The sequence below is a fragment of the Taudactylus pleione genome, unplaced genomic scaffold (assembly GCF_031769625.1).
Source record: "Taudactylus pleione unplaced genomic scaffold, aTauple2 ptg003540l, whole genome shotgun sequence".
Taxonomy (NCBI): domain Eukaryota; kingdom Metazoa; phylum Chordata; class Amphibia; order Anura; family Myobatrachidae; genus Taudactylus; species Taudactylus pleione.
The window spans coordinates 1-24439 of record NW_028287882.1 but is presented as its reverse complement, the minus strand read 5'-3'; the positions used below and the strand labels follow the sequence as shown (position 1 = coordinate 24439).

The window sequence follows — 24439 nt, the reverse complement described above, 5'->3', positions numbered from 1 at the left end:
TGACCAAATGAGCGCCAATTTCAAATGATTAAGCATAAACCTAGTCTCCCAAATTTCTATGTGGGGACAAAGTTTGCAAAATATTCAAGTTGTCCAAATGAAAAGATGGCCAATTCACGACTGCAAAAGTTCAATCTATCCATGTGCAAAAGTTCAATCTATCCGTGTGGTTGGTTGACACTTCTTGGTGCCAAAAAAGTGAAAAAGAGACGCAAACGAATTCAAAATCTAAATGTGGCATCACCTGGGTGGGTTGGAAAATCAGAGCTCAAACTGTAGCATACGTTCATTATGCAATACGTTCTTTGTGCAATTGATTTCCAAATTACTCTGCAACTCAACTCCAATGATATATAATTTGGGTTCAATCCCAGACATAGGCCTAAATGGAGAAAAACAAATGTAGACACAATAAGGCAGCAGACGAGACGACACCAAATAAACAGATCTTGTTTATTTTCAGTAGTTACGTACATAAACCAAATGAAGTGTTAAGAAGTGCCAAAGTGCAAGCAGGTGAGTGCAGGAGGCGCAGCAGGTGGTGGTATTGTCATTTGATTGCATGACGTGCAGACACAGGCAAAAGACTAGTTTGTTGAATCTGTAAGAATGAAACAAAGTGAAACGAAAGAGTTAAATAGTTCTTTTCTATTTTTGGATAACAGTTTAGGAAAGGTGCACCGGTCCTGGAAGTAATGCAATACCAGGTCAATGCGTGGAGTGGACAGAGCAAGCTCTTCTTCCATCTCCCTGTTCTAAAAATCCATTTAATATATGGCCCCCAGATAGGGGGCGTATCAGATATTAAACTGATAAGAACAGATACTACACTTGATCTTAGCCAAAAGGCCGAGAAGCGATAACCCATTAAGGGCACGGAAAAAACACGCTCCGTTCTGACCTGACTCACACAATCAAGGAGAATGCTAGAGCAGCCACCAATAATCTATGAAGAGCGGCCTCCTGCTGCTTGCGGCCCTGTCCAAGGTGCTTCCAGCTACTGCAATGACTGACCCACAGCAAGGGCCTTTTTTTTTTTTTTTTTTTTTTTTTTTTTTGCCCACCACTTGCCTTTACCATAGCTTAGTTACAAGCAGAAGTGCTTTGGGTTTCTTTCCCATACTCTCTTGCTAGCTGCATGATTTGCATTGGCACCGCCTCCTGCAAACCTCTGCCACACCCACCCAAAAGACGCTTTGCGGCCTTCCTTTCTTCGAGCCGTGTCCCTGCAGTTTATTAGACAGTGTAACCCTTCATTGAAATGCTCAGAAACATTGCTCGGAATGTTCACAGTGTCTACGGAATGTTCAGGAAGAAGAGAATGTTGACAGTCAGAACACAGAATGTTGGTGCATTCTCATTCTAATTTTCAAACAACCAACATTCTACTCTGATGTCAGTGTGTTCTGATGTTTACAAGTATTGCACTTGCTTGCTGAGGTCCATTGGAGGGAGACACAGACCACGAGATGCTTTCTCCAATTGATTGTCCTTGCAAATAGGGACCCAAAAAGGTTTCTTGATGGTCGCACGATGCCGAAAGAGGCACATTTAAACCCGTAACAAAACCATTTATTGGAAACAAATTGCTTGACCAAATGAGCGCCAATTTCAAATGATTAAGCATAAACCTAGTCTCCCAAATTTCTATGTGGGGACAAAGTTTGCAAAATATTCAAGTTGTCCAAATGAAAAGATGGCCAATTCACGACTGCAAAAGTTCAATCTATCCATGTGCAAAAGTTCAATCTATCCGTGTGGTTGGTTGACACTTCTTGGTGCCAAAAAAGTGAAAAAGAGACGCAAACGAATTCAAAATCTAAATGTGGCATCACCTGGGTGGGTTGGAAAATCAGAGCTCAAACTGTAGCATACGTTCATTATGCAATACGTTCTTTGTGCAATTGATTTCCAAATTACTCTGCAACTCAACTCCAATGATATATAATTTGGGTTCAATCCCAGACATAGGCCTAAATGGAGAAAAACAAATGTAGACACAATAAGGCAGCAGACGAGACGACACCAAATAAACAGATCTTGTTTATTTTCAGTAGTTACGTACATAAACCAAATGAAGTGTTAAGAAGTGCCAAAGTGCAAGCAGGTGAGTGCAGGAGGCGCAGCAGGTGGTGGTATTGTCATTTGATTGCATGACGTGCAGACACAGGCAAAAGACTAGTTTGTTGAATCTGTAAGAATGAAACAAAGTGAAACGAAAGAGTTAAATAGTTCTTTTCTATTTTTGGATAACAGTTTAGGAAAGGTGCACCGGTCCTGGAAGTAATGCAATACCAGGTCAATGCGTGGAGTGGACAGAGCAAGCTCTTCTTCCATCTCCCTGTTCTAAAAATCCATTTAATATATGGCCCCCAGATAGGGGGCGTATCAGATATTAAACTGATAAGAACAGATTTTTTGATTGAAAAAAGCATTCTTTATTAACATAAAGATGGCAAAAAACATACATAAATCACACATACAAGTGTACTGTGTCGCAGCACAGCCTAAACCCAATACACTATCAAACATAATCAAACATACAATATAATGCATTGCAAAACATATAGCACAAGGCATCCTATACTATACATAATACTTTGCATTATTCATTCACTACTTAAACAAAAACAACAATCAACAAGGTCTATGGGTGTGGAGGGTAGAGGGGAAGGGAGGGGGGAATCACAGAACTGAAGTTTTTATTGAAAGACAGACACATATATGGGAAGGGTAAATAAATAGAAAGACATATCAACAAAACATCAGTCTCTGTGAAAAATGGGGGAAGGGGCCACTGTCCCAGTCCTTGTTGGACAATCAAGCATGGGGGGAGGGGGCAGAAGAAGGGGGGTTTAGTCCTCTTCTTCCTCAGGGCTGTCCATGATGGAATAGTCTCTTAGCAGGCTGTGAATCAGCCTGCGACAGTCCTGGATAGACATCCTCTCCCTCCGCAGAATGAGGCGATTCCTGGCAAGCCACAAAGCGTCCTTAACACAGTTCATAAGGCGCCAGGCCTCCTGGATTGCCCCATAGGTGTGGGTGCCAGGAAACAGTCCGTAAAGTACCGAGTGGTACGAAAGGTTGCTCCTTGGCACACAGTCTTTGAGTTCATTTTCCAGGGCATCTAACAACAACTGTGCATAAGTACAGTCCCAAAACAAGTGCATAGCTGTTTCCTCGTGAGAGATGCACCAGGGGCAATGTCTGTACCTGCACAGGTTACGGGAGTGCATGAATGTCCTTAGGGGCAGACCCCCTTGGATTGCCATCCATGACATGTCCTTGTGTCTATTTGTGAGCCTTTTGGAGGCCACATTGTCCCATACCTGCTTGGCAGTTGCTGAAGGGAGCCCTGGAATAGGCTCCATGACGTCTTTTGCTCTGATGAGCTTGTGGATAGTCTTTGGTTTCCACAAGTCAGGTTTAACTCCCTCCAGTTGGTGCTCCCTCACAAACTTGGACACGTCCAGGTAGAACCAGGGAGTGTTCCAGTTGTAAGGGATGGAGCTGTCCCACTTAGCCCAGCCTAGGGCCCTCCAAAGGGGTAGGAGGAAAAAGCGAGACATGGAGTTTCCTGCAGAGTCATTATCAGTCTCACACAAAGTCCTGCGGATACAGTTGCAAACAAAGAAGGCTCGCAGCATGGTGGGGATATCTGGTATTCCCTTTCCACCTTTGAGGGGCTCCTTGTACATAACTGTCCGCTTTACTCTGTCCATCTTGGAGCCCCAGATGAAGTGAAACACTGCCCTTGTGATGGCCCTGCAGACCGTGACCAGAGGTGGCCAGGCCTGCGCTGTGTACTGCAGAACGGGAAGGATCTCGTTGCGCAGTACAAGTGCTTTTCCTTCGATGGTAAGGTCTCTGAGGCTCCACAGTCCAATTTTTTGCCTTACAGTGGCAAGTCTTTCGTCCCAGCACTTCAGGGCCGCACCTTCACCACCAAGCCAGACTCCCAGAATTTTGATGAAGTCCGGCTTGACAGCAAAGGGGAATGGAGCGGAGGATGACAGGTGCCACTGCCCGAACAGCATAGCCTCTGACTTCCCGCAGTTGACTTTTGCCCCTGAAGCTCGGCCGAAGCTCTCGCAGGTCTGGACGAGTGCTGTCACCGAACTCTGGTCAGCGCAGAAGACAGTGACGTCGTCCATGTACAGCGAGCACTTGGCCTCTCTACGGTCTGGACCCGGTGCGATGACCCCTCTGATCTCTGGTTTCCGTCTGATGCATACAGCCAGGAGCTCTATAACACAAACAAAAAGAAGAGGTGAAAGAGGGCAGCCTTGTCTGACCCCAGATAGAATAGGAAAGGGGTCAGTCTTCCAGCCGTTCACCAACACCGAGCTGTGAATATCAAGGTACATCAGGTTAACATACGTGCAAAACATTTCACCAAGCCCAAACCTCTGCAGGACCCTACCCATCAACTCATGTGAGACACGGTCAAAGGCCTTCTCCTGGTCAAGGCTGACCAGAGCCGCATGCACGTTCCGGTCCTTGATGTAATGGACCGTGTCTCTGAGGAGGGCAAGGCTATCTGCAATCCTGCGGCCAGGAATGCCGCAGGTCTGGTCCGGGTGAATGATCTGTCCGATGACAGCCTTCAGCCTGTTGGCAAGTACCTTGGCCAGGATCTTGTAGTCCACGTTCAGGAGAGAGATGGGCCTCCAATTTTTCAGCTCACATCTCTCCCCCTTACGCTTATACAAGATCGTGATCAGTCCCTCCCTCAGTGAAGGAGGCATTTTGCCCTCCACCACCATCTCCTTGTACAGCTCGAGCAGGTCCGGGCCAATGAGGTCCCACAGCGCTACATAGAGCTCTGCTGGGAGACCATCACTGCCCGGGGTCCTGCCCTGCCTAAAGGATTTAGCGGCAGAGTGCAACTCCTCCAACACCAAGGGAGCATCCATGGCTGCTTTACCTGCAGGATCAATAGTGTTAGTGATACCTGACAGGAACTCATCAGCCACAGTACTGTCCGTCGTCTTTGGGGAGTAGAGGTCGCCATAGTAGTCCGTGATGACCTTCATGACGCCCTCCTTCCCCTGCCTGGGAATACCGGTCTCATCTCGCAGCTCAGTCAGGGGCGTGTGGCCAGAGTGGAGTTTCCTGAAAAAGAAAGAGTTACATTTCTCACCCTTCTCCAGGTTCTCCACCTTGGAACGGAAGACGATGCGTCTGGATTCCTCCTCGAAGTGCCCTTTCAGGCTCTTTTTGGTCTCCTCCAGATCATCTCTCACGTCCCAGCCGCACCGTTGGAGGTCCTGCAGGGACTGCAGTTGTCTCTGCAGTCCCTTGAAGTTCCTCTTTCGGTCGCACGCCTGTTGTCTTCCTTTGACCTGAAAGAAACTGCGAATGTTAGCCTTAACATATTCCCACCAATCACTCATGCATTCAAAATAGCATTTATCATTCTTCCATGTGATGTAGGCATCCTTCAGCTCGGCCAGCACCTCCTCCCTTTCCAGCAGAGCACAGTTCAACTTCCAGGAGCCTGGGCCAGGAGGAAAACCATTGCCCAGGTCTCCTTGGAAGAGAATGGCTCTGTGGTCAGAGAAGAAGCAGGGAACCATAGCATGCCTGTTCTGCTTCACTGCTCTAGAGGTAAACACAAAGTCAATGCGGGAATGCACCGAGCCATCGGGGCGGCTCCACGTGTAATTCACGGAGCCAGCCCCCATGGAGCCCACAGCATCCCGCAGAGAAGCTTCGGTTACCATTTCTATGAGCAGTTTAGATGTCAAATCAAGCTTAGCAGTGTTGCAGGTGCTGCGTCCATCCTCTTCCATGGGGCAGTTGAAATCTCCGGCCATCACTACTGCCCTAGTGGTTGCGAGCTGCAGCCGCAGGGTCTGGAAAAGCTCCAAACGCTCGTTCTTACCAGGGGGTGCATACACACAGATTAGCCTAATAGGCTCACCTGCCCAGGAGCCGTCTACGATAAGCAATCTGCCGCAGACGAGCTCCTGAACAGAATCTAGTGTGAAGAGGCTCCCCCTAATAAGAATGGCGACCCCTGCAGACTTACACTCACCCCCACCAGACCAATAGGACGGACCGTGAGACCACTGCCGGCCCAGATGTCTATAAGACCTGGAAAAAGGAATAGAGCATTCCTGCAACATGTAAACATCACATTTCTGAGTATCTAAAAATGCAAACACAGACTGTCTTCTAAACTTATCCTTAATACTCCTCACATTAATGGTAAAAAGGGAAAAAGACACCATTAGTTGGGAGAAAAAAGGTTAGAACACGGAAAATACATTTAGCTACCACTCTTGTCGGGCGGTGCTTCCTCTTGAACGGTTGCTGGGTCGCCCTGTTGGGGCGGCTGCATACAGCTCTGGATCAGCTGTTCGATTAAGTTGTCAGCATTAAGGTCAGGTACTACCTCCTCCACGAGGCTTTCCACCATCGCCTCCATCTCGTCCTCTAGTGGAAGAGGGTTCTCGACCTGTTCTACCGCCAACTTCTTGGAAGGGTCGGGGTCAGCAGCTGGGCTGTCAAACTCCTTTCGCTTCCTGCTCGACTGTTGAGTGCCTGCAGAGGGTACAAGAGGGGGAAACTCTTCCTCGGAGAGGAGAGAGACAGGGGGGGTGGAAGAGACAGTGGGATGGAGAAGGGAGCGGGAGGGAGAGGGGGGAGGGGTTGTGCCAGCAGTGGGGGTGGGAGTTGCTGTCACAGTGGGAGGAGGGCGTGGGGTAGGATGGGTGGGGAGGGGTGGGGTAGGAAGGGTAGGACGGGTGCGGGGGGGTGGGGTGGGGGTGGAAGGTTTCTTACCCTCCTGGCGCCTCTGCTGGCCTTGTCCAGTCACTGCTGCCACATAGGATTTTGCCCTATTGGGGCAGTCTCTGTAGACATGGTTCACCTCCCCACAGAGGTTGCATGTCTTCTGGGTGGGGCAATCCTTGGTGTCGTGTCCCGCCACCTTGCACTTCTTGCAGGCTGCCACCTTGCAGTCTCTCCCAATGTGGTCCTTCCCACCGCAGGTCTTGCAGATCCGCGGCTGGTCCGGATAACTGAGAAATCCTGCAGATGCGCCCAGGGAGAAGAACTGTGGCAGGTGCACAACTCCATCGGGGCTCCAGTTGTCTTTTAGGAGCTTGACGATGACAGCCCACTTGCCTGTCCAGAAGCCATTCCTGTCCAGGATCTTGGAGGGCTCCTTGATCACCGTGCAGAAACGGCCCAGGAAAGTGGCGATGTCCTTGCCAGGCGTGTGTGGGTTCCGCATTGAAACCGTCACCCGCCTCTCCTCTCTTTGAATAGGGCAATTGCCCACAAAGCGAGAGAAAGGGGATTCAGGCCTCGCCGCTTTCACCGCTTCCCAGTACCTCTTGCAGATTGCAATGGAGGCAAAGGTCACGTAAAAGATGCCCTTGATGTAGTTCTGTATGCTGAGGGTTTCAGCAGTCGAGAACCCCTGTTCAAGGATCATCTTCTTGCCGAAGGTCTCCGTCGTCATGTCCGGCATCTTTCCTTCCACCTCCTTCAGCTTCATCACGACGGTCTGCCTCATCCAGGGCTCCAAGGCTGGGGTACCCTTGGGCTGGGTCTGGCTGGGCTTCTCGGGGGCTGTTGCTGGAGGGGCGGTGGAGGTGGATGGGACCTGGTCGGGCAGAGCTTCGGCCAGCTTCGGTCCCTTCTTTGCCGCCTTCTTCCTGGCAGAGGTGGCTGGAGCGGAGGCTGAGGCTGGCACCGGGGTGGGGGCAGCTGAGGCCATCTCTCCTGCTTCTTGCCCGGGGTCGAAGTTGGGCTGGAGAAGGGTCTGCGGCGGTCGGAGGTCGGAAGTCGCTTTCGCAGAGGGCAGAGCAAACAAGTCTAACCCAATGCCAGTCGAAGTCCTTCCTCGTCGCGGTCGCAGGGTCTGGTCGCCGCTGGTCGGAGGTCGGGAGACGGCTTCGCAGAGGGCAGAGCAAACAAGTCTAGCCCAATGCTGGTCGAGGTCCTTCCTCTTCGCAGGGTCTGGTCGTCGCTGGTCGGAGGTCGGTTTCACAGAGGGCAGAGCAAACAAGTCTGACCCTCTGCTACTTGTAGTCCTTCCTCGTCGCAGTCGGCAGTCTGGGGGACGCTGGTCGGAGCTTGGCAGTCGCTTCTTCAGAGGGCGGAGCAGCAAGTCTAACCCTCGGCAAGTCGAATCCTTCTTCCTCTCAGCAGTCCTCTTTCAGCTTCCTCGGCCGGTGCAGGTCCAGAAAAAATGCGGCAGCAGGTCCTCTGGAGCCCGAGTGTAGTCACAGTCCAGTCAGTCAGCACTGATAAGAACAGATACTACACTTGATCTTAGCCAAAAGGCCGAGAAGCGATAACCCATTAAGGGCACGGAAAAAACACGCTCCGTTCTGACCTGACTCACACAATCAAGGAGAATGCTAGAGCAGCCACCAATAATCTATGAAGAGCGGCCTCCTGCTGCTTGCGGCCCTGTCCAAGGTGCTTCCAGCTACTGCAATGACTGACCCACAGCAAGGGCCTTTTTTTTTTTTTTTTTTTTTTTTTTTTTTTGCCCACCACTTGCCTTTACCATAGCTTAGTTACAAGCAGAAGTGCTTTGGGTTTCTTTCCCATACTCTCTTGCTAGCTGCATGATTTGCATTGGCACCGCCTCCTGCAAACCTCTGCCACACCCACCCAAAAGACGCTTTGCGGCCTTCCTTTCTTCGAGCCGTGTCCCTGCAGTTTATTAGACAGTGTAACCCTTCATTGAAATGCTCAGAAACATTGCTCGGAATGTTCACAGTGTCTACGGAATGTTCAGGAAGAAGAGAATGTTGACAGTCAGAACACAGAATGTTGGTGCATTCTCATTCTAATTTTCAAACAACCAACATTCTACTCTGATGTCAGTGTGTTCTGATGTTTACAAGTATTGCACTTGCTTGCTGAGGTCCATTGGAGGGAGACACAGACCACGAGATGCTTTCTCCAATTGATTGTCCTTGCAAATAGGGACCCAAAAAGGTTTCTTGATGGTCGCACGATGCCGAAAGAGGCACATTTAAACCCGTAACAAAACCATTTATTGGAAACAAATTGCTTGACCAAATGAGCGCCAATTTCAAATGATTAAGCATAAACCTAGTCTCCCAAATTTCTATGTGGGGACAAAGTTTGCAAAATATTCAAGTTGTCCAAATGAAAAGATGGCCAATTCACGACTGCAAAAGTTCAATCTATCCATGTGCAAAAGTTCAATCTATCCGTGTGGTTGGTTGACACTTCTTGGTGCCAAAAAAGTGAAAAAGAGACGCAAACGAATTCAAAATCTAAATGTGGCATCACCTGGGTGGGTTGGAAAATCAGAGCTCAAACTGTAGCATACGTTCATTATGCAATACGTTCTTTGTGCAATTGATTTCCAAATTACTCTGCAACTCAACTCCAATGATATATAATTTGGGTTCAATCCCAGACATAGGCCTAAATGGAGAAAAACAAATGTAGACACAATAAGGCAGCAGACGAGACGACACCAAATAAACAGATCTTGTTTATTTTCAGTAGTTACGTACATAAACCAAATGAAGTGTTAAGAAGTGCCAAAGTGCAAGCAGGTGAGTGCAGGAGGCGCAGCAGGTGGTGGTATTGTCATTTGATTGCATGACGTGCAGACACAGGCAAAAGACTAGTTTGTTGAATCTGTAAGAATGAAACAAAGTGAAACGAAAGAGTTAAATAGTTCTTTTCTATTTTTGGATAACAGTTTAGGAAAGGTGCACCGGTCCTGGAAGTAATGCAATACCAGGTCAATGCGTGGAGTGGACAGAGCAAGCTCTTCTTCCATCTCCCTGTTCTAAAAATCCATTTAATATATGGCCCCCAGATAGGGGGCGTATCAGATATTAAACTGATAAGAACAGATACTACACTTGATCTTAGCCAAAAGGCCGAGAAGCGATAACCCATTAAGGGCACGGAAAAAACACGCTCCGTTCTGACCTGACTCACACAATCAAGGAGAATGCTAGAGCAGCCACCAATAATCTATGAAGAGCGGCCTCCTGCTGCTTGCGGCCCTGTCCAAGGTGCTTCCAGCTACTGCAATGACTGACCCACAGCAAGGGCCTTTTTTTTTTTTTTTTTTTTTTTTTTTTTTGCCCACCACTTGCCTTTACCATAGCTTAGTTACAAGCAGAAGTGCTTTGGGTTTCTTTCCCATACTCTCTTGCTAGCTGCATGATTTGCATTGGCACCGCCTCCTGCAAACCTCTGCCACACCCACCCAAAAGACGCTTTGCGGCCTTCCTTTCTTCGAGCCGTGTCCCTGCAGTTTATTAGACAGTGTAACCCTTCATTGAAATGCTCAGAAACATTGCTCGGAATGTTCACAGTGTCTACGGAATGTTCAGGAAGAAGAGAATGTTGACAGTCAGAACACAGAATGTTGGTGCATTCTCATTCTAATTTTCAAACAACCAACATTCTACTCTGATGTCAGTGTGTTCTGATGTTTACAAGTATTGCACTTGCTTGCTGAGGTCCATTGGAGGGAGACACAGACCACGAGATGCTTTCTCCAATTGATTGTCCTTGCAAATAGGGACCCAAAAAGGTTTCTTGATGGTCGCACGATGCCGAAAGAGGCACATTTAAACCCGTAACAAAACCATTTATTGGAAACAAATTGCTTGACCAAATGAGCGCCAATTTCAAATGATTAAGCATAAACCTAGTCTCCCAAATTTCTATGTGGGGACAAAGTTTGCAAAATATTCAAGTTGTCCAAATGAAAAGATGGCCAATTCACGACTGCAAAAGTTCAATCTATCCATGTGCAAAAGTTCAATCTATCCGTGTGGTTGGTTGACACTTCTTGGTGCCAAAAAAGTGAAAAAGAGACGCAAACGAATTCAAAATCTAAATGTGGCATCACCTGGGTGGGTTGGAAAATCAGAGCTCAAACTGTAGCATACGTTCATTATGCAATACGTTCTTTGTGCAATTGATTTCCAAATTACTCTGCAACTCAACTCCAATGATATATAATTTGGGTTCAATCCCAGACATAGGCCTAAATGGAGAAAAACAAATGTAGACACAATAAGGCAGCAGACGAGACGACACCAAATAAACAGATCTTGTTTATTTTCAGTAGTTACGTACATAAACCAAATGAAGTGTTAAGAAGTGCCAAAGTGCAAGCAGGTGAGTGCAGGAGGCGCAGCAGGTGGTGGTATTGTCATTTGATTGCATGACGTGCAGACACAGGCAAAAGACTAGTTTGTTGAATCTGTAAGAATGAAACAAAGTGAAACGAAAGAGTTAAATAGTTCTTTTCTATTTTTGGATAACAGTTTAGGAAAGGTGCACCGGTCCTGGAAGTAATGCAATACCAGGTCAATGCGTGGAGTGGACAGAGCAAGCTCTTCTTCCATCTCCCTGTTCTAAAAATCCATTTAATATATGGCCCCCAGATAGGGGGCGTATCAGATATTAAACTGATAAGAACAGATACTACACTTGATCTTAGCCAAAAGGCCGAGAAGCGATAACCCATTAAGGGCACGGAAAAAACACGCTCCGTTCTGACCTGACTCACACAATCAAGGAGAATGCTAGAGCAGCCACCAATAATCTATGAAGAGCGGCCTCCTGCTGCTTGCGGCCCTGTCCAAGGTGCTTCCAGCTACTGCAATGACTGACCCACAGCAAGGGCCTTTTTTTTTTTTTTTTTTTTTTTTTTTTTTTGCCCACCACTTGCCTTTACCATAGCTTAGTTACAAGCAGAAGTGCTTTGGGTTTCTTTCCCATACTCTCTTGCTAGCTGCATGATTTGCATTGGCACCGCCTCCTGCAAACCTCTGCCACACCCACCCAAAAGACGCTTTGCGGCCTTCCTTTCTTCGAGCCGTGTCCCTGCAGTTTATTAGACAGTGTAACCCTTCATTGAAATGCTCAGAAACATTGCTCGGAATGTTCACAGTGTCTACGGAATGTTCAGGAAGAAGAGAATGTTGACAGTCAGAACACAGAATGTTGGTGCATTCTCATTCTAATTTTCAAACAACCAACATTCTACTCTGATGTCAGTGTGTTCTGATGTTTACAAGTATTGCACTTGCTTGCTGAGGTCCATTGGAGGGAGACACAGACCACGAGATGCTTTCTCCAATTGATTGTCCTTGCAAATAGGGACCCAAAAAGGTTTCTTGATGGTCGCACGATGCCGAAAGAGGCACATTTAAACCCGTAACAAAACCATTTATTGGAAACAAATTGCTTGACCAAATGAGCGCCAATTTCAAATGATTAAGCATAAACCTAGTCTCCCAAATTTCTATGTGGGGACAAAGTTTGCAAAATATTCAAGTTGTCCAAATGAAAAGATGGCCAATTCACGACTGCAAAAGTTCAATCTATCCATGTGCAAAAGTTCAATCTATCCGTGTGGTTGGTTGACACTTCTTGGTGCCAAAAAAGTGAAAAAGAGACGCAAACGAATTCAAAATCTAAATGTGGCATCACCTGGGTGGGTTGGAAAATCAGAGCTCAAACTGTAGCATACGTTCATTATGCAATACGTTCTTTGTGCAATTGATTTCCAAATTACTCTGCAACTCAACTCCAATGATATATAATTTGGGTTCAATCCCAGACATAGGCCTAAATGGAGAAAAACAAATGTAGACACAATAAGGCAGCAGACGAGACGACACCAAATAAACAGATCTTGTTTATTTTCAGTAGTTACGTACATAAACCAAATGAAGTGTTAAGAAGTGCCAAAGTGCAAGCAGGTGAGTGCAGGAGGCGCAGCAGGTGGTGGTATTGTCATTTGATTGCATGACGTGCAGACACAGGCAAAAGACTAGTTTGTTGAATCTGTAAGAATGAAACAAAGTGAAACGAAAGAGTTAAATAGTTCTTTTCTATTTTTGGATAACAGTTTAGGAAAGGTGCACCGGTCCTGGAAGTAATGCAATACCAGGTCAATGCGTGGAGTGGACAGAGCAAGCTCTTCTTCCATCTCCCTGTTCTAAAAATCCATTTAATATATGGCCCCCAGATAGGGGGCGTATCAGATATTAAACTGATAAGAACAGATACTACACTTGATCTTAGCCAAAAGGCCGAGAAGCGATAACCCATTAAGGGCACGGAAAAAACACGCTCCGTTCTGACCTGACTCACACAATCAAGGAGAATGCTAGAGCAGCCACCAATAATCTATGAAGAGCGGCCTCCTGCTGCTTGCGGCCCTGTCCAAGGTGCTTCCAGCTACTGCAATGACTGACCCACAGCAAGGGCCTTTTTTTTTTTTTTTTTTTTTTTTTTTTTTTGCCCACCACTTGCCTTTACCATAGCTTAGTTACAAGCAGAAGTGCTTTGGGTTTCTTTCCCATACTCTCTTGCTAGCTGCATGATTTGCATTGGCACCGCCTCCTGCAAACCTCTGCCACACCCACCCAAAAGACGCTTTGCGGCCTTCCTTTCTTCGAGCCGTGTCCCTGCAGTTTATTAGACAGTGTAACCCTTCATTGAAATGCTCAGAAACATTGCTCGGAATGTTCACAGTGTCTACGGAATGTTCAGGAAGAAGAGAATGTTGACAGTCAGAACACAGAATGTTGGTGCATTCTCATTCTAATTTTCAAACAACCAACATTCTACTCTGATGTCAGTGTGTTCTGATGTTTACAAGTATTGCACTTGCTTGCTGAGGTCCATTGGAGGGAGACACAGACCACGAGATGCTTTCTCCAATTGATTGTCCTTGCAAATAGGGACCCAAAAAGGTTTCTTGATGGTCGCACGATGCCGAAAGAGGCACATTTAAACCCGTAACAAAACCATTTATTGGAAACAAATTGCTTGACCAAATGAGCGCCAATTTCAAATGATTAAGCATAAACCTAGTCTCCCAAATTTCTATGTGGGGACAAAGTTTGCAAAATATTCAAGTTGTCCAAATGAAAAGATGGCCAATTCACGACTGCAAAAGTTCAATCTATCCATGTGCAAAAGTTCAATCTATCCGTGTGGTTGGTTGACACTTCTTGGTGCCAAAAAAGTGAAAAAGAGACGCAAACGAATTCAAAATCTAAATGTGGCATCACCTGGGTGGGTTGGAAAATCAGAGCTCAAACTGTAGCATACGTTCATTATGCAATACGTTCTTTGTGCAATTGATTTCCAAATTACTCTGCAACTCAACTCCAATGATATATAATTTGGGTTCAATCCCAGACATAGGCCTAAATGGAGAAAAACAAATGTAGACACAATAAGGCAGCAGACGAGACGACACCAAATAAACAGATCTTGTTTATTTTCAGTAGTTACGTACATAAACCAAATGAAGTGTTAAGAAGTGCCAAAGTGCAAGCAGGTGAGTGCAGGAGGCGCAGCAGGTGGTGGTATTGTCATTTGATTGCATGACGTGCAGACACAGGCAAAAGACTAGTTTGTTGAATCTGTAAGAATGAAACAAAGTGAAACGAAAGAGTTAAATAGTTCTTTTCTATTTTTGGATAACAGTTTAGGAAAGGTGCACCGGTCCTGGAAGTAATGCAATACCAGGTCAATGCGTGGAGTGGACAGAGCAAGCTCTTCTTCCATCTCCCTGTTCTAAAAATCCATTTAATATATGGCCCCCAGATAGGGGGCGTATCAGATATTAAACTGATAAGAACAGATACTACACTTGATCTTAGCCAAAAGGCCGAGAAGCGATAACCCATTAAGGGCACGGAAAAAACACGCTCCGTTCTGACCTGACTCACACAATCAAGGAGAATGCTAGAGCAGCCACCAATAATCTATGAAGAGCGGCCTCCTGCTGCTTGCGGCCCTGTCCAAGGTGCTTCCAGCTACTGCAATGACTGACCCACAGCAAGGGCCTTTTTTTTTTTTTTTTTTTTTTTTTTTTTTGCCCACCACTTGCCTTTACCATAGCTTAGTTACAAGCAGAAGTGCTTTGGGTTTCTTTCCCATACTCTCTTGCTAGCTGCATGATTTGCATTGGCACCGCCTCCTGCAAACCTCTGCCACACCCACCCAAAAGACGCTTTGCGGCCTTCCTTTCTTCGAGCCGTGTCCCTGCAGTTTATTAGACAGTGTAACCCTTCATTGAAATGCTCAGAAACATTGCTCGGAATGTTCACAGTGTCTACGGAATGTTCAGGAAGAAGAGAATGTTGACAGTCAGAACACAGAATGTTGGTGCATTCTCATTCTAATTTTCAAACAACCAACATTCTACTCTGATGTCAGTGTGTTCTGATGTTTACAAGTATTGCACTTGCTTGCTGAGGTCCATTGGAGGGAGACACAGACCACGAGATGCTTTCTCCAATTGATTGTCCTTGCAAATAGGGACCCAAAAAGGTTTCTTGATGGTCGCACGATGCCGAAAGAGGCACATTTAAACCCGTAACAAAACCATTTATTGGAAACAAATTGCTTGACCAAATGAGCGCCAATTTCAAATGATTAAGCATAAACCTAGTCTCCCAAATTTCTATGTGGGGACAAAGTTTGCAAAATATTCAAGTTGTCCAAATGAAAAGATGGCCAATTCACGACTGCAAAAGTTCAATCTATCCATGTGCAAAAGTTCAATCTATCCGTGTGGTTGGTTGACACTTCTTGGTGCCAAAAAAGTGAAAAAGAGACGCAAACGAATTCAAAATCTAAATGTGGCATCACCTGGGTGGGTTGGAAAATCAGAGCTCAAACTGTAGCATACGTTCATTATGCAATACGTTCTTTGTGCAATTGATTTCCAAATTACTCTGCAACTCAACTCCAATGATATATAATTTGGGTTCAATCCCAGACATAGGCCTAAATGGAGAAAAACAAATGTAGACACAATAAGGCAGCAGACGAGACGACACCAAATAAACAGATCTTGTTTATTTTCAGTAGTTACGTACATAAACCAAATGAAGTGTTAAGAAGTGCCAAAGTGCAAGCAGGTGAGTGCAGGAGGCGCAGCAGGTGGTGGTATTGTCATTTGATTGCATGACGTGCAGACACAGGCAAAAGACTAGTTTGTTGAATCTGTAAGAATGAAACAAAGTGAAACGAAAGAGTTAAATAGTTCTTTTCTATTTTTGGATAACAGTTTAGGAAAGGTGCACCGGTCCTGGAAGTAATGCAATACCAGGTCAATGCGTGGAGTGGACAGAGCAAGCTCTTCTTCCATCTCCCTGTTCTAAAAATCCATTTAATATATGGCCCCCAGATAGGGGGCGTATCAGATATTAAACTGATAAGAACAGATACTACACTTGATCTTAGCCAAAAGGCCGAGAAGCGATAACCCATTAAGGGCACGGAAAAAACACGCTCCGTTCTGACCTGACTCACACAATCAAGGAGAATGCTAGAGCAGCCACCAATAATCTATGAAGAGCGGCCTCCTGCTGCTTGCGGCCCTGTCCAAGGTGCTTCCAGCTACTGCAATGACTGACCCACAGCAAGGGCCTTTTTTTTTTTTTTTTTTTTTTTTTTTTTTTGCCCACCACTTGCCTTTACCATAGCTTAGTTACAAGCAGAAGTGCTTTGGGTTTCTTTCCCATACTCTCTTGCTAGCTGCATGATTTGCATTGGCACCGCCTCCTGCAAACCTCTGCCACACCCACCCAAAAGACGCTTTGCGGCCTTCCTTTCTTCGAGCCGTGTCCCTGCAGTTTATTAGACAGTGTAACCCTTCATTGAAATGCTCAGAAACATTGCTCGGAATGTTCACAGTGTCTACGGAATGTTCAGGAAGAAGAGAATGTTGACAGTCAGAACACAGAATGTTGGTGCATTCTCATTCTAATTTTCAAACAACCAACATTCTACTCTGATGTCAGTGTGTTCTGATGTTTACAAGTATTGCACTTGCTTGCTGAGGTCCATTGGAGGGAGACACAGACCACGAGATGCTTTCTCCAATTGATTGTCCTTGCAAATAGGGACCCAAAAAGGTTTCTTGATGGTCGCACGATGCCGAAAGAGGCACATTTAAACCCGTAACAAAACCATTTATTGGAAACAAATTGCTTGACCAAATGAGCGCCAATTTCAAATGATTAAGCATAAACCTAGTCTCCCAAATTTCTATGTGGGGACAAAGTTTGCAAAATATTCAAGTTGTCCAAATGAAAAGATGGCCAATTCACGACTGCAAAAGTTCAATCTATCCATGTGCAAAAGTTCAATCTATCCGTGTGGTTGGTTGACACTTCTTGGTGCCAAAAAAGTGAAAAAGAGACGCAAACGAATTCAAAATCTAAATGTGGCATCACCTGGGTGGGTTGGAAAATCAGAGCTCAAACTGTAGCATACGTTCATTATGCAATACGTTCTTTGTGCAATTGATTTCCAAATTACTCTGCAACTCAACTCCAATGATATATAATTTGGGTTCAATCCCAGACATAGGCCTAAATGGAGAAAAACAAATGTAGACACAATAAGGCAGCAGACGAGACGACACCAAATAAACAGATCTTGTTTATTTTCAGTAGTTACGTACATAAACCAAATGAAGTGTTAAGAAGTGCCAAAGTGCAAGCAGGTGAGTGCAGGAGGCGCAGCAGGTGGTGGTATTGTCATTTGATTGCATGACGTGCAGACACAGGCAAAAGACTAGTTTGTTGAATCTGTAAGAATGAAACAAAGTGAAACGAAAGAGTTAAATAGTTCTTTTCTATTTTTGGATAACAGTTTAGGAAAGGTGCACCGGTCCTGGAAGTAATGCAATACCAGGTCAATGCGTGGAGTGGACAGAGCAAGCTCTTCTTCCATCTCCCTGTTCTAAAAATCCATTTAATATATGGCCCCCAGATAGGGGGCGTATCAGATATTAAACTGATAAGAACAGATACTACACTTGATCTTAGCCAAAAGGCCGAGAAGCGATAACCCATTAAGGGCACGGAAAAAACACGCTCCGTTCTGACCTGACTCACACAATCAAGGAGAATGCTAGAGCAGCCACCAATAATCTATGAAGAGCGGCCTCCTGCTGCTTGCGGCCCTGTCCAAGGTGCTTCCAGCTACTGCAATGACTGACCCACAGCAAGGGCCTTTTTTTTTTTTTTTTTTTTTTTTTTTTTTGCCCACCACTTGCCTTTACCATAGCTTAGTTACAAGCAGAAGTGCTTTGGGTTTCTTTCCCATACTCTCTTGCTAGCTGCATGATTTGCATTGGCACCGCCTCCTGCAAACCTCTGCCACACCCACCCAAAAGACGCTTTGCGGCCTTCCTTTCTTCGAGCCGTGTCCCTGCAGTTTATTAGACAGTGTAACCCTTCATTGAAATGCTCAGAAACATTGCTCGGAATGTTCACAGTGTCTACGGAATGTTCAGGAAGAAGAGAATGTTGACAGTCAGAACACAGAATGTTGGTGCATTCTCATTCTAATTTTCAAACAACCAACATTCTACTCTGATGTCAGTGTGTTCTGATGTTTACAAGTATTGCACTTGCTTGCTGAGGTCCATTGGAGGGAGACACAGACCACGAGATGCTTTCTCCAATTGATTGTCCTTGCAAATAGGGACCCAAAAAGGTTTCTTGATGGTCGCACGATGCCGAAAGAGGCACATTTAAACCCGTAACAAAACCATTTATTGGAAACAAATTGCTTGACCAAATGAGCGCCAATTTCAAATGATTAAGCATAAACCTAGTCTCCCAAATTTCTATGTGGGGACAAAGTTTGCAAAATATTCAAGTTGTCCAAATGAAAAGATGGCCAATTCACGACTGCAAAAGTTCAATCTATCCATGTGCAAAAGTTCAATCTATCCGTGTGGTTGGTTGACACTTCTTGGTGCCAAAAAAGTGAAAAAGAGACGCAAACGAATTCAAAATCTAAATGTGGCATCACCTGGGTGGGTTGGAAAATCAGAGCTCAAACTGTAGCATACGTTCATTATGCAATACGTTCTTTGTGCAATTGATTTCCAAATTACTCTGCAACTCAACTCCAATGATATATAATTTGGGTTCAATCCCAGACATAGGCCTAAATGGAGAAAAACAAATGTAGACACAATAAGGCAGCAGACGAGACGACACCAAATAAACAGATCTTGTTTATTTTCAGTAGTTACGTACATAAACCAAATGAAGTGTTAAGAAGTGCCAAAGTGCAAGCAGGTGAGTGCAGGAGGCGCAGCAGGTGGTGGTATTGTCATTTGATTGCATGACGTGCAGACACAGGCAAAAGACTAGTTTGTTGAATCTGTAAGAATGAAACAAAGTGAAACGAAAGAGTTAAATAGTTCTTTTCTATTTTTGGATAACAGTTTAGGAAAGGTGCACCGGTCCTGGAAGTAATGCAATACCAGGTCAATGCGTGGAGTGGACAGAGCAAGCTCTTCTTCCATCTCCCTGTTCTAAAAATCCATTTAATATATGGCCCCCAGATAGGGGGCGTATCAGATATTAAACTGATAAGAACAGATACTACACTTGATCTTAGCCAAAAGGCCGAGAAGCGATAACCCATTAAGGGCACGGAAAAAACACGCTCCGTTCTGACCTGACTCACACAATCAAGGAGAATGCTAGAGCAGCCACCAATAATCTATGAAGAGCGGCCTCCTGCTGCTTGCGGCCCTGTCCAAGGTGCTTCCAGCTACTGCAATGACTGACCCACAGCAAGGGCCTTTTTTTTTTTTTTTTTTTTTTTTTTTTTTGCCCACCACTTGCCTTTACCATAGCTTAGTTACAAGCAGAAGTGCTTTGGGTTTCTTTCCCATACTCTCTTGCTAGCTGCATGATTTGCATTGGCACCGCCTCCTGCAAACCTCTGCCACACCCACCCAAAAGACGCTTTGCGGCCTTCCTTTCTTCGAGCCGTGTCCCTGCAGTTTATTAGACAGTGTAACCCTTCATTGAAATGCTCAGAAACATTGCTCGGAATGTTCACAGTGTCTACGGAATGTTCAGGAAGAAGAGAATGTTGACAGTCAGAACACAGAATGTTGGTGCATTCTCATTCTAATTTTCAAACAACCAACATTCTACTCTGATGTCAGTGTGTTCTGATGTTTACAAGTATTGCACTTGCTTGCTGAGGTCCATTGGAGGGAGACACAGACCACGAGATGCTTTCTCCAATTGATTGTCCTTGCAAATAGGGACCCAAAAAGGTTTCTTGATGGTCGCACGATGCCGAAAGAGGCACATTTAAACCCGTAACAAAACCATTTATTGGAAACAAATTGCTTGACCAAATGAGCGCCAATTTCAAATGATTAAGCATAAACCTAGTCTCCCAAATTTCTATGTGGGGACAAAGTTTGCAAAATATTCAAGTTGTCCAAATGAAAAGATGGCCAATTCACGACTGCAAAAGTTCAATCTATCCATGTGCAAAAGTTCAATCTATCCGTGTGGTTGGTTGACACTTCTTGGTGCCAAAAAAGTGAAAAAGAGACGCAAACGAATTCAAAATCTAAATGTGGCATCACCTGGGTGGGTTGGAAAATCAGAGCTCAAACTGTAGCATACGTTCATTATGCAATACGTTCTTTGTGCAATTGATTTCCAAATTACTCTGCAACTCAACTCCAATGATATATAATTTGGGTTCAATCCCAGACATAGGCCTAAATGGAGAAAAACAAATGTAGACACAATAAGGCAGCAGACGAGACGACACCAAATAAACAGATCTTGTTTATTTTCAGTAGTTACGTACATAAACCAAATGAAGTGTTAAGAAGTGCCAAAGTGCAAGCAGGTGAGTGCAGGAGGCGCAGCAGGTGGTGGTATTGTCATTTGATTGCATGACGTGCAGACACAGGCAAAAGACTAGTTTGTTGAATCTGTAAGAATGAAACAAAGTGAAACGAAAGAGTTAAATAGTTCTTTTCTATTTTTGGATAACAGTTTAGGAAAGGTGCACCGGTCCTGGAAGTAATGCAATACCAGGTCAATGCGTGGAGTGGACAGAGCAAGCTCTTCTTCCATCTCCCTGTTCTAAAAATCCATTTAATATATGGCCCCCAGATAGGGGGCGTATCAGATATTAAACTGATAAGAACAGATACTACACTTGATCTTAGCCAAAAGGCCGAGAAGCGATAACCCATTAAGGGCACGGAAAAAACACGCTCCGTTCTGACCTGACTCACACAATCAAGGAGAATGCTAGAGCAGCCACCAATAATCTATGAAGAGCGGCCTCCTGCTGCTTGCGGCCCTGTCCAAGGTGCTTCCAGCTACTGCAATGACTGACCCACAGCAAGGGCCTTTTTTTTTTTTTTTTTTTTTTTTTTTTTTTGCCCACCACTTGCCTTTACCATAGCTTAGTTACAAGCAGAAGTGCTTTGGGTTTCTTTCCCATACTCTCTTGCTAGCTGCATGATTTGCATTGGCACCGCCTCCTGCAAACCTCTGCCACACCCACCCAAAAGACGCTTTGCGGCCTTCCTTTCTTCGAGCCGTGTCCCTGCAGTTTATTAGACAGTGTAACCCTTCATTGAAATGCTCAGAAACATTGCTCGGAATGTTCACAGTGTCTACGGAATGTTCAGGAAGAAGAGAATGTTGACAGTCAGAACACAGAATGTTGGTGCATTCTCATTCTAATTTTCAAACAACCAACATTCTACTCTGATGTCAGTGTGTTCTGATGTTTACAAGTATTGCACTTGCTTGCTGAGGTCCATTGGAGGGAGACACAGACCACGAGATGCTTTCTCCAATTGATTGTCCTTGCAAATAGGGACCCAAAAAGGTTTCTTGATGGTCGCACGATGCCGAAAGAGGCACATTTAAACCCGTAACAAAACCATTTATTGGAAACAAATTGCTTGACCAAATGAGCGCCAATTTCAAATGATTAAGCATAAACCTAGTCTCCCAAATTTCTATGTGGGGCAAAGTTTGCAAAATATTCAAGTTGTCCAAATGAAAAGATGGCCAATTCACGACTGCAAAAGTTCAATCTATCCATGTGCAAAAGTTCAATCTATCCGTGTGGTTGGTTGACACTTCTTGGTGCCAAAAAAGTGAAAAAGAGACGCAAACGAATTCAAAATCTAAATGTGGCATCACCTGGGTGGGTTGGAAAATCAGAGCTCAAACTGTAGCATACGTTCATTATGCAATACGTTCTTTGTGCAATTGATTTCCAAATTACTCTGCAACTCAACTCCAATGATATATAATTTGGGTTCAATCCCAGACATAGGCCTAAATGGAGAAAAACAAATGTAGACACAATAAGGCAGCAGACGAGACGACACCAAATAAACAGATCTTGTTTATTTTCAGTAGTTACGTACATAAACCAAATGAAGTGTTAAGAAGTGCCAAAGTGCAAGCAGGTGAGTGCAGGAGGCGCAGCAGGTGGTGGTATTGTCATTTGATTGCATGACGTGCAGACACAGGCAAAAGACTAGTTTGTTGAATCTGTAAGAATGAAACAAAGTGAAACGAAAGAGTTAAATAGTTCTTTTCTATTTTTGGATAACAGTTTAGGAAAGGTGCACCGGTCCTGGAAGTAATGCAATACCAGGTCAATGCGTGGAGTGGACAGAGCAAGCTCTTCTTCCATCTCCCTGTTCTAAAAATCCATTTAATATATGGCCCCCAGATAGGGGGCGTATCAGATATTAAACTGATAAGAACAGATACTACACTTGATCTTAGCCAAAAGGCCGAGAAGCGATAACCCATTAAGGGCACGGAAAAAACACGCTCCGTTCTGACCTGACTCACACAATCAAGGAGAATGCTAGAGCAGCCACCAATAATCTATGAAGAGCGGCCTCCTGCTGCTTGCGGCCCTGTCCAAGGTGCTTCCAGCTACTGCAATGACTGACCCACAGCAAGGGCCTTTTTTTTTTTTTTTTTTTTTTTTTTTTTTGCCCACCACTTGCCTTTACCATAGCTTAGTTACAAGCAGAAGTGCTTTGGGTTTCTTTCCCATACTCTCTTGCTAGCTGCATGATTTGCATTGGCACCGCCTCCTGCAAACCTCTGCCACACCCACCCAAAAGACGCTTTGCGGCCTTCCTTTCTTCGAGCCGTGTCCCTGCAGTTTATTAGACAGTGTAACCCTTCATTGAAATGCTCAGAAACATTGCTCGGAATGTTCACAGTGTCTACGGAATGTTCAGGAAGAAGAGAATGTTGACAGTCAGAACACAGAATGTTGGTGCATTCTCATTCTAATTTTCAAACAACCAACATTCTACTCTGATGTCAGTGTGTTCTGATGTTTACAAGTATTGCACTTGCTTGCTGAGGTCCATTGGAGGGAGACACAGACCACGAGATGCTTTCTCCAATTGATTGTCCTTGCAAATAGGGACCCAAAAAGGTTTCTTGATGGTCGCACGATGCCGAAAGAGGCACATTTAAACCCGTAACAAAACCATTTATTGGAAACAAATTGCTTGACCAAATGAGCGCCAATTTCAAATGATTAAGCATAAACCTAGTCTCCCAAATTTCTATGTGGGGACAAAGTTTGCAAAATATTCAAGTTGTCCAAATGAAAAGATGGCCAATTCACGACTGCAAAAGTTCAATCTATCCATGTGCAAAAGTTCAATCTATCCGTGTGGTTGGTTGACACTTCTTGGTGCCAAAAAAGTGAAAAAGAGACGCAAACGAATTCAAAATCTAAATGTGGCATCACCTGGGTGGGTTGGAAAATCAGAGCTCAAACTGTAGCATACGTTCATTATGCAATACGTTCTTTGTGCAATTGATTTCCAAATTACTCTGCAACTCAACTCCAATGATATATAATTTGGGTTCAATCCCAGACATAGGCCTAAATGGAGAAAAACAAATGTAGACACAATAAGGCAGCAGACGAGACGACACCAAATAAACAGATCTTGTTTATTTTCAGTAGTTACGTACATAAACCAAATGAAGTGTTAAGAAGTGCCAAAGTGCAAGCAGGTGAGTGCAGGAGGCGCAGCAGGTGGTGGTATTGTCATTTGATTGCATGACGTGCAGACACAGGCAAAAGACTAGTTTGTTGAATCTGTAAGAATGAAACAAAGTGAAACGAAAGAGTTAAATAGTTCTTTTCTATTTTTGGATAACAGTTTAGGAAAGGTGCACCGGTCCTGGAAGTAATGCAATACCAGGTCAATGCGTGGAGTGGACAGAGCAAGCTCTTCTTCCATCTCCCTGTTCTAAAAATCCATTTAATATATGGCCCCCAGATAGGGGGCGTATCAGATATTAAACTGATAAGAACAGATACTACACTTGATCTTAGCCAAAAGGCCGAGAAGCGATAACCCATTAAGGGCACGGAAAAAACACGCTCCGTTCTGACCTGACTCACACAATCAAGGAGAATGCTAGAGCAGCCACCAATAATCTATGAAGAGCGGCCTCCTGCTGCTTGCGGCCCTGTCCAAGGTGCTTCCAGCTACTGCAATGACTGACCCACAGCAAGGGCCTTTTTTTTTTTTTTTTTTTTTTTTTTTTTTGCCCACCACTTGCCT

At 44.8% G+C, this 24439-nt stretch overlaps 1 protein-coding gene, 11 non-coding genes and 2 pseudogenes across 12 annotated transcripts; all 14 read right to left on the bottom strand.

Moving 5' to 3' along the window:
* Positions 1-670: 670 nt before the first annotated feature.
* Positions 671-861, bottom strand: LOC148430613 (U2 spliceosomal RNA). Its single transcript, XR_015877387.1, has one exon. It is a non-coding gene; the product is annotated as a U2 spliceosomal RNA (small nuclear RNA).
* Positions 862-2261: 1400 nt separating this feature from the next.
* LOC148430612 (U2 spliceosomal RNA) lies at positions 2262-2436 on the bottom strand (annotated as a pseudogene).
* Positions 2437-6274: 3838 nt separating this feature from the next.
* LOC148430611 (uncharacterized) lies at positions 6275-7543 on the bottom strand. The gene has a single exon (XM_088466567.1). The coding sequence runs from the start codon at positions 7526-7528 to the stop codon at positions 6275-6277; it is 1254 nt and encodes a 417-aa protein (XP_088322693.1). The 5' UTR covers positions 7529-7543.
* A 670-nt stretch (positions 7544-8213) lies between these two features.
* LOC148430610 (U2 spliceosomal RNA) lies at positions 8214-8313 on the bottom strand (annotated as a pseudogene).
* A 1401-nt stretch (positions 8314-9714) lies between these two features.
* LOC148430609 (U2 spliceosomal RNA) lies at positions 9715-9905 on the bottom strand. Its single transcript, XR_015877386.1, has one exon. It is a non-coding gene; the product is annotated as a U2 spliceosomal RNA (small nuclear RNA).
* Positions 9906-11305: 1400 nt separating this feature from the next.
* Positions 11306-11496, bottom strand: LOC148430608 (U2 spliceosomal RNA). The gene has a single exon (XR_015877385.1). It is a non-coding gene; the product is annotated as a U2 spliceosomal RNA (small nuclear RNA).
* Positions 11497-12897: 1401 nt separating this feature from the next.
* Positions 12898-13088, bottom strand: LOC148430607 (U2 spliceosomal RNA). The gene has a single exon (XR_015877383.1). It is a non-coding gene; the product is annotated as a U2 spliceosomal RNA (small nuclear RNA).
* Positions 13089-14489: 1401 nt separating this feature from the next.
* LOC148430606 (U2 spliceosomal RNA) lies at positions 14490-14680 on the bottom strand. The gene has a single exon (XR_015877382.1). It is a non-coding gene; the product is annotated as a U2 spliceosomal RNA (small nuclear RNA).
* Positions 14681-16080: 1400 nt separating this feature from the next.
* On the bottom strand, positions 16081-16271 carry LOC148430605 (U2 spliceosomal RNA). Its single transcript, XR_015877381.1, has one exon. It is a non-coding gene; the product is annotated as a U2 spliceosomal RNA (small nuclear RNA).
* A 1401-nt stretch (positions 16272-17672) lies between these two features.
* Positions 17673-17863, bottom strand: LOC148430604 (U2 spliceosomal RNA). The gene has a single exon (XR_015877420.1). It is a non-coding gene; the product is annotated as a U2 spliceosomal RNA (small nuclear RNA).
* Positions 17864-19263: 1400 nt separating this feature from the next.
* LOC148430603 (U2 spliceosomal RNA) lies at positions 19264-19454 on the bottom strand. Its single transcript, XR_015877414.1, has one exon. It is a non-coding gene; the product is annotated as a U2 spliceosomal RNA (small nuclear RNA).
* Positions 19455-20854: 1400 nt separating this feature from the next.
* On the bottom strand, positions 20855-21045 carry LOC148430602 (U2 spliceosomal RNA). The gene has a single exon (XR_015877403.1). It is a non-coding gene; the product is annotated as a U2 spliceosomal RNA (small nuclear RNA).
* Positions 21046-22445: 1400 nt separating this feature from the next.
* Positions 22446-22636, bottom strand: LOC148430601 (U2 spliceosomal RNA). The gene has a single exon (XR_015877392.1). It is a non-coding gene; the product is annotated as a U2 spliceosomal RNA (small nuclear RNA).
* Positions 22637-24036: 1400 nt separating this feature from the next.
* LOC148430600 (U2 spliceosomal RNA) lies at positions 24037-24227 on the bottom strand. The gene has a single exon (XR_015877378.1). It is a non-coding gene; the product is annotated as a U2 spliceosomal RNA (small nuclear RNA).
* Positions 24228-24439: the final 212 nt, after the last annotated feature.

Coding starts and splice junctions, on each gene's coding strand:
- LOC148430611 (XM_088466567.1), bottom strand. CDS start 7,528: ATGAGGCAGACCGTCGTGATGAAGCTGAAGGAGGTGGAAGGAAAGATG.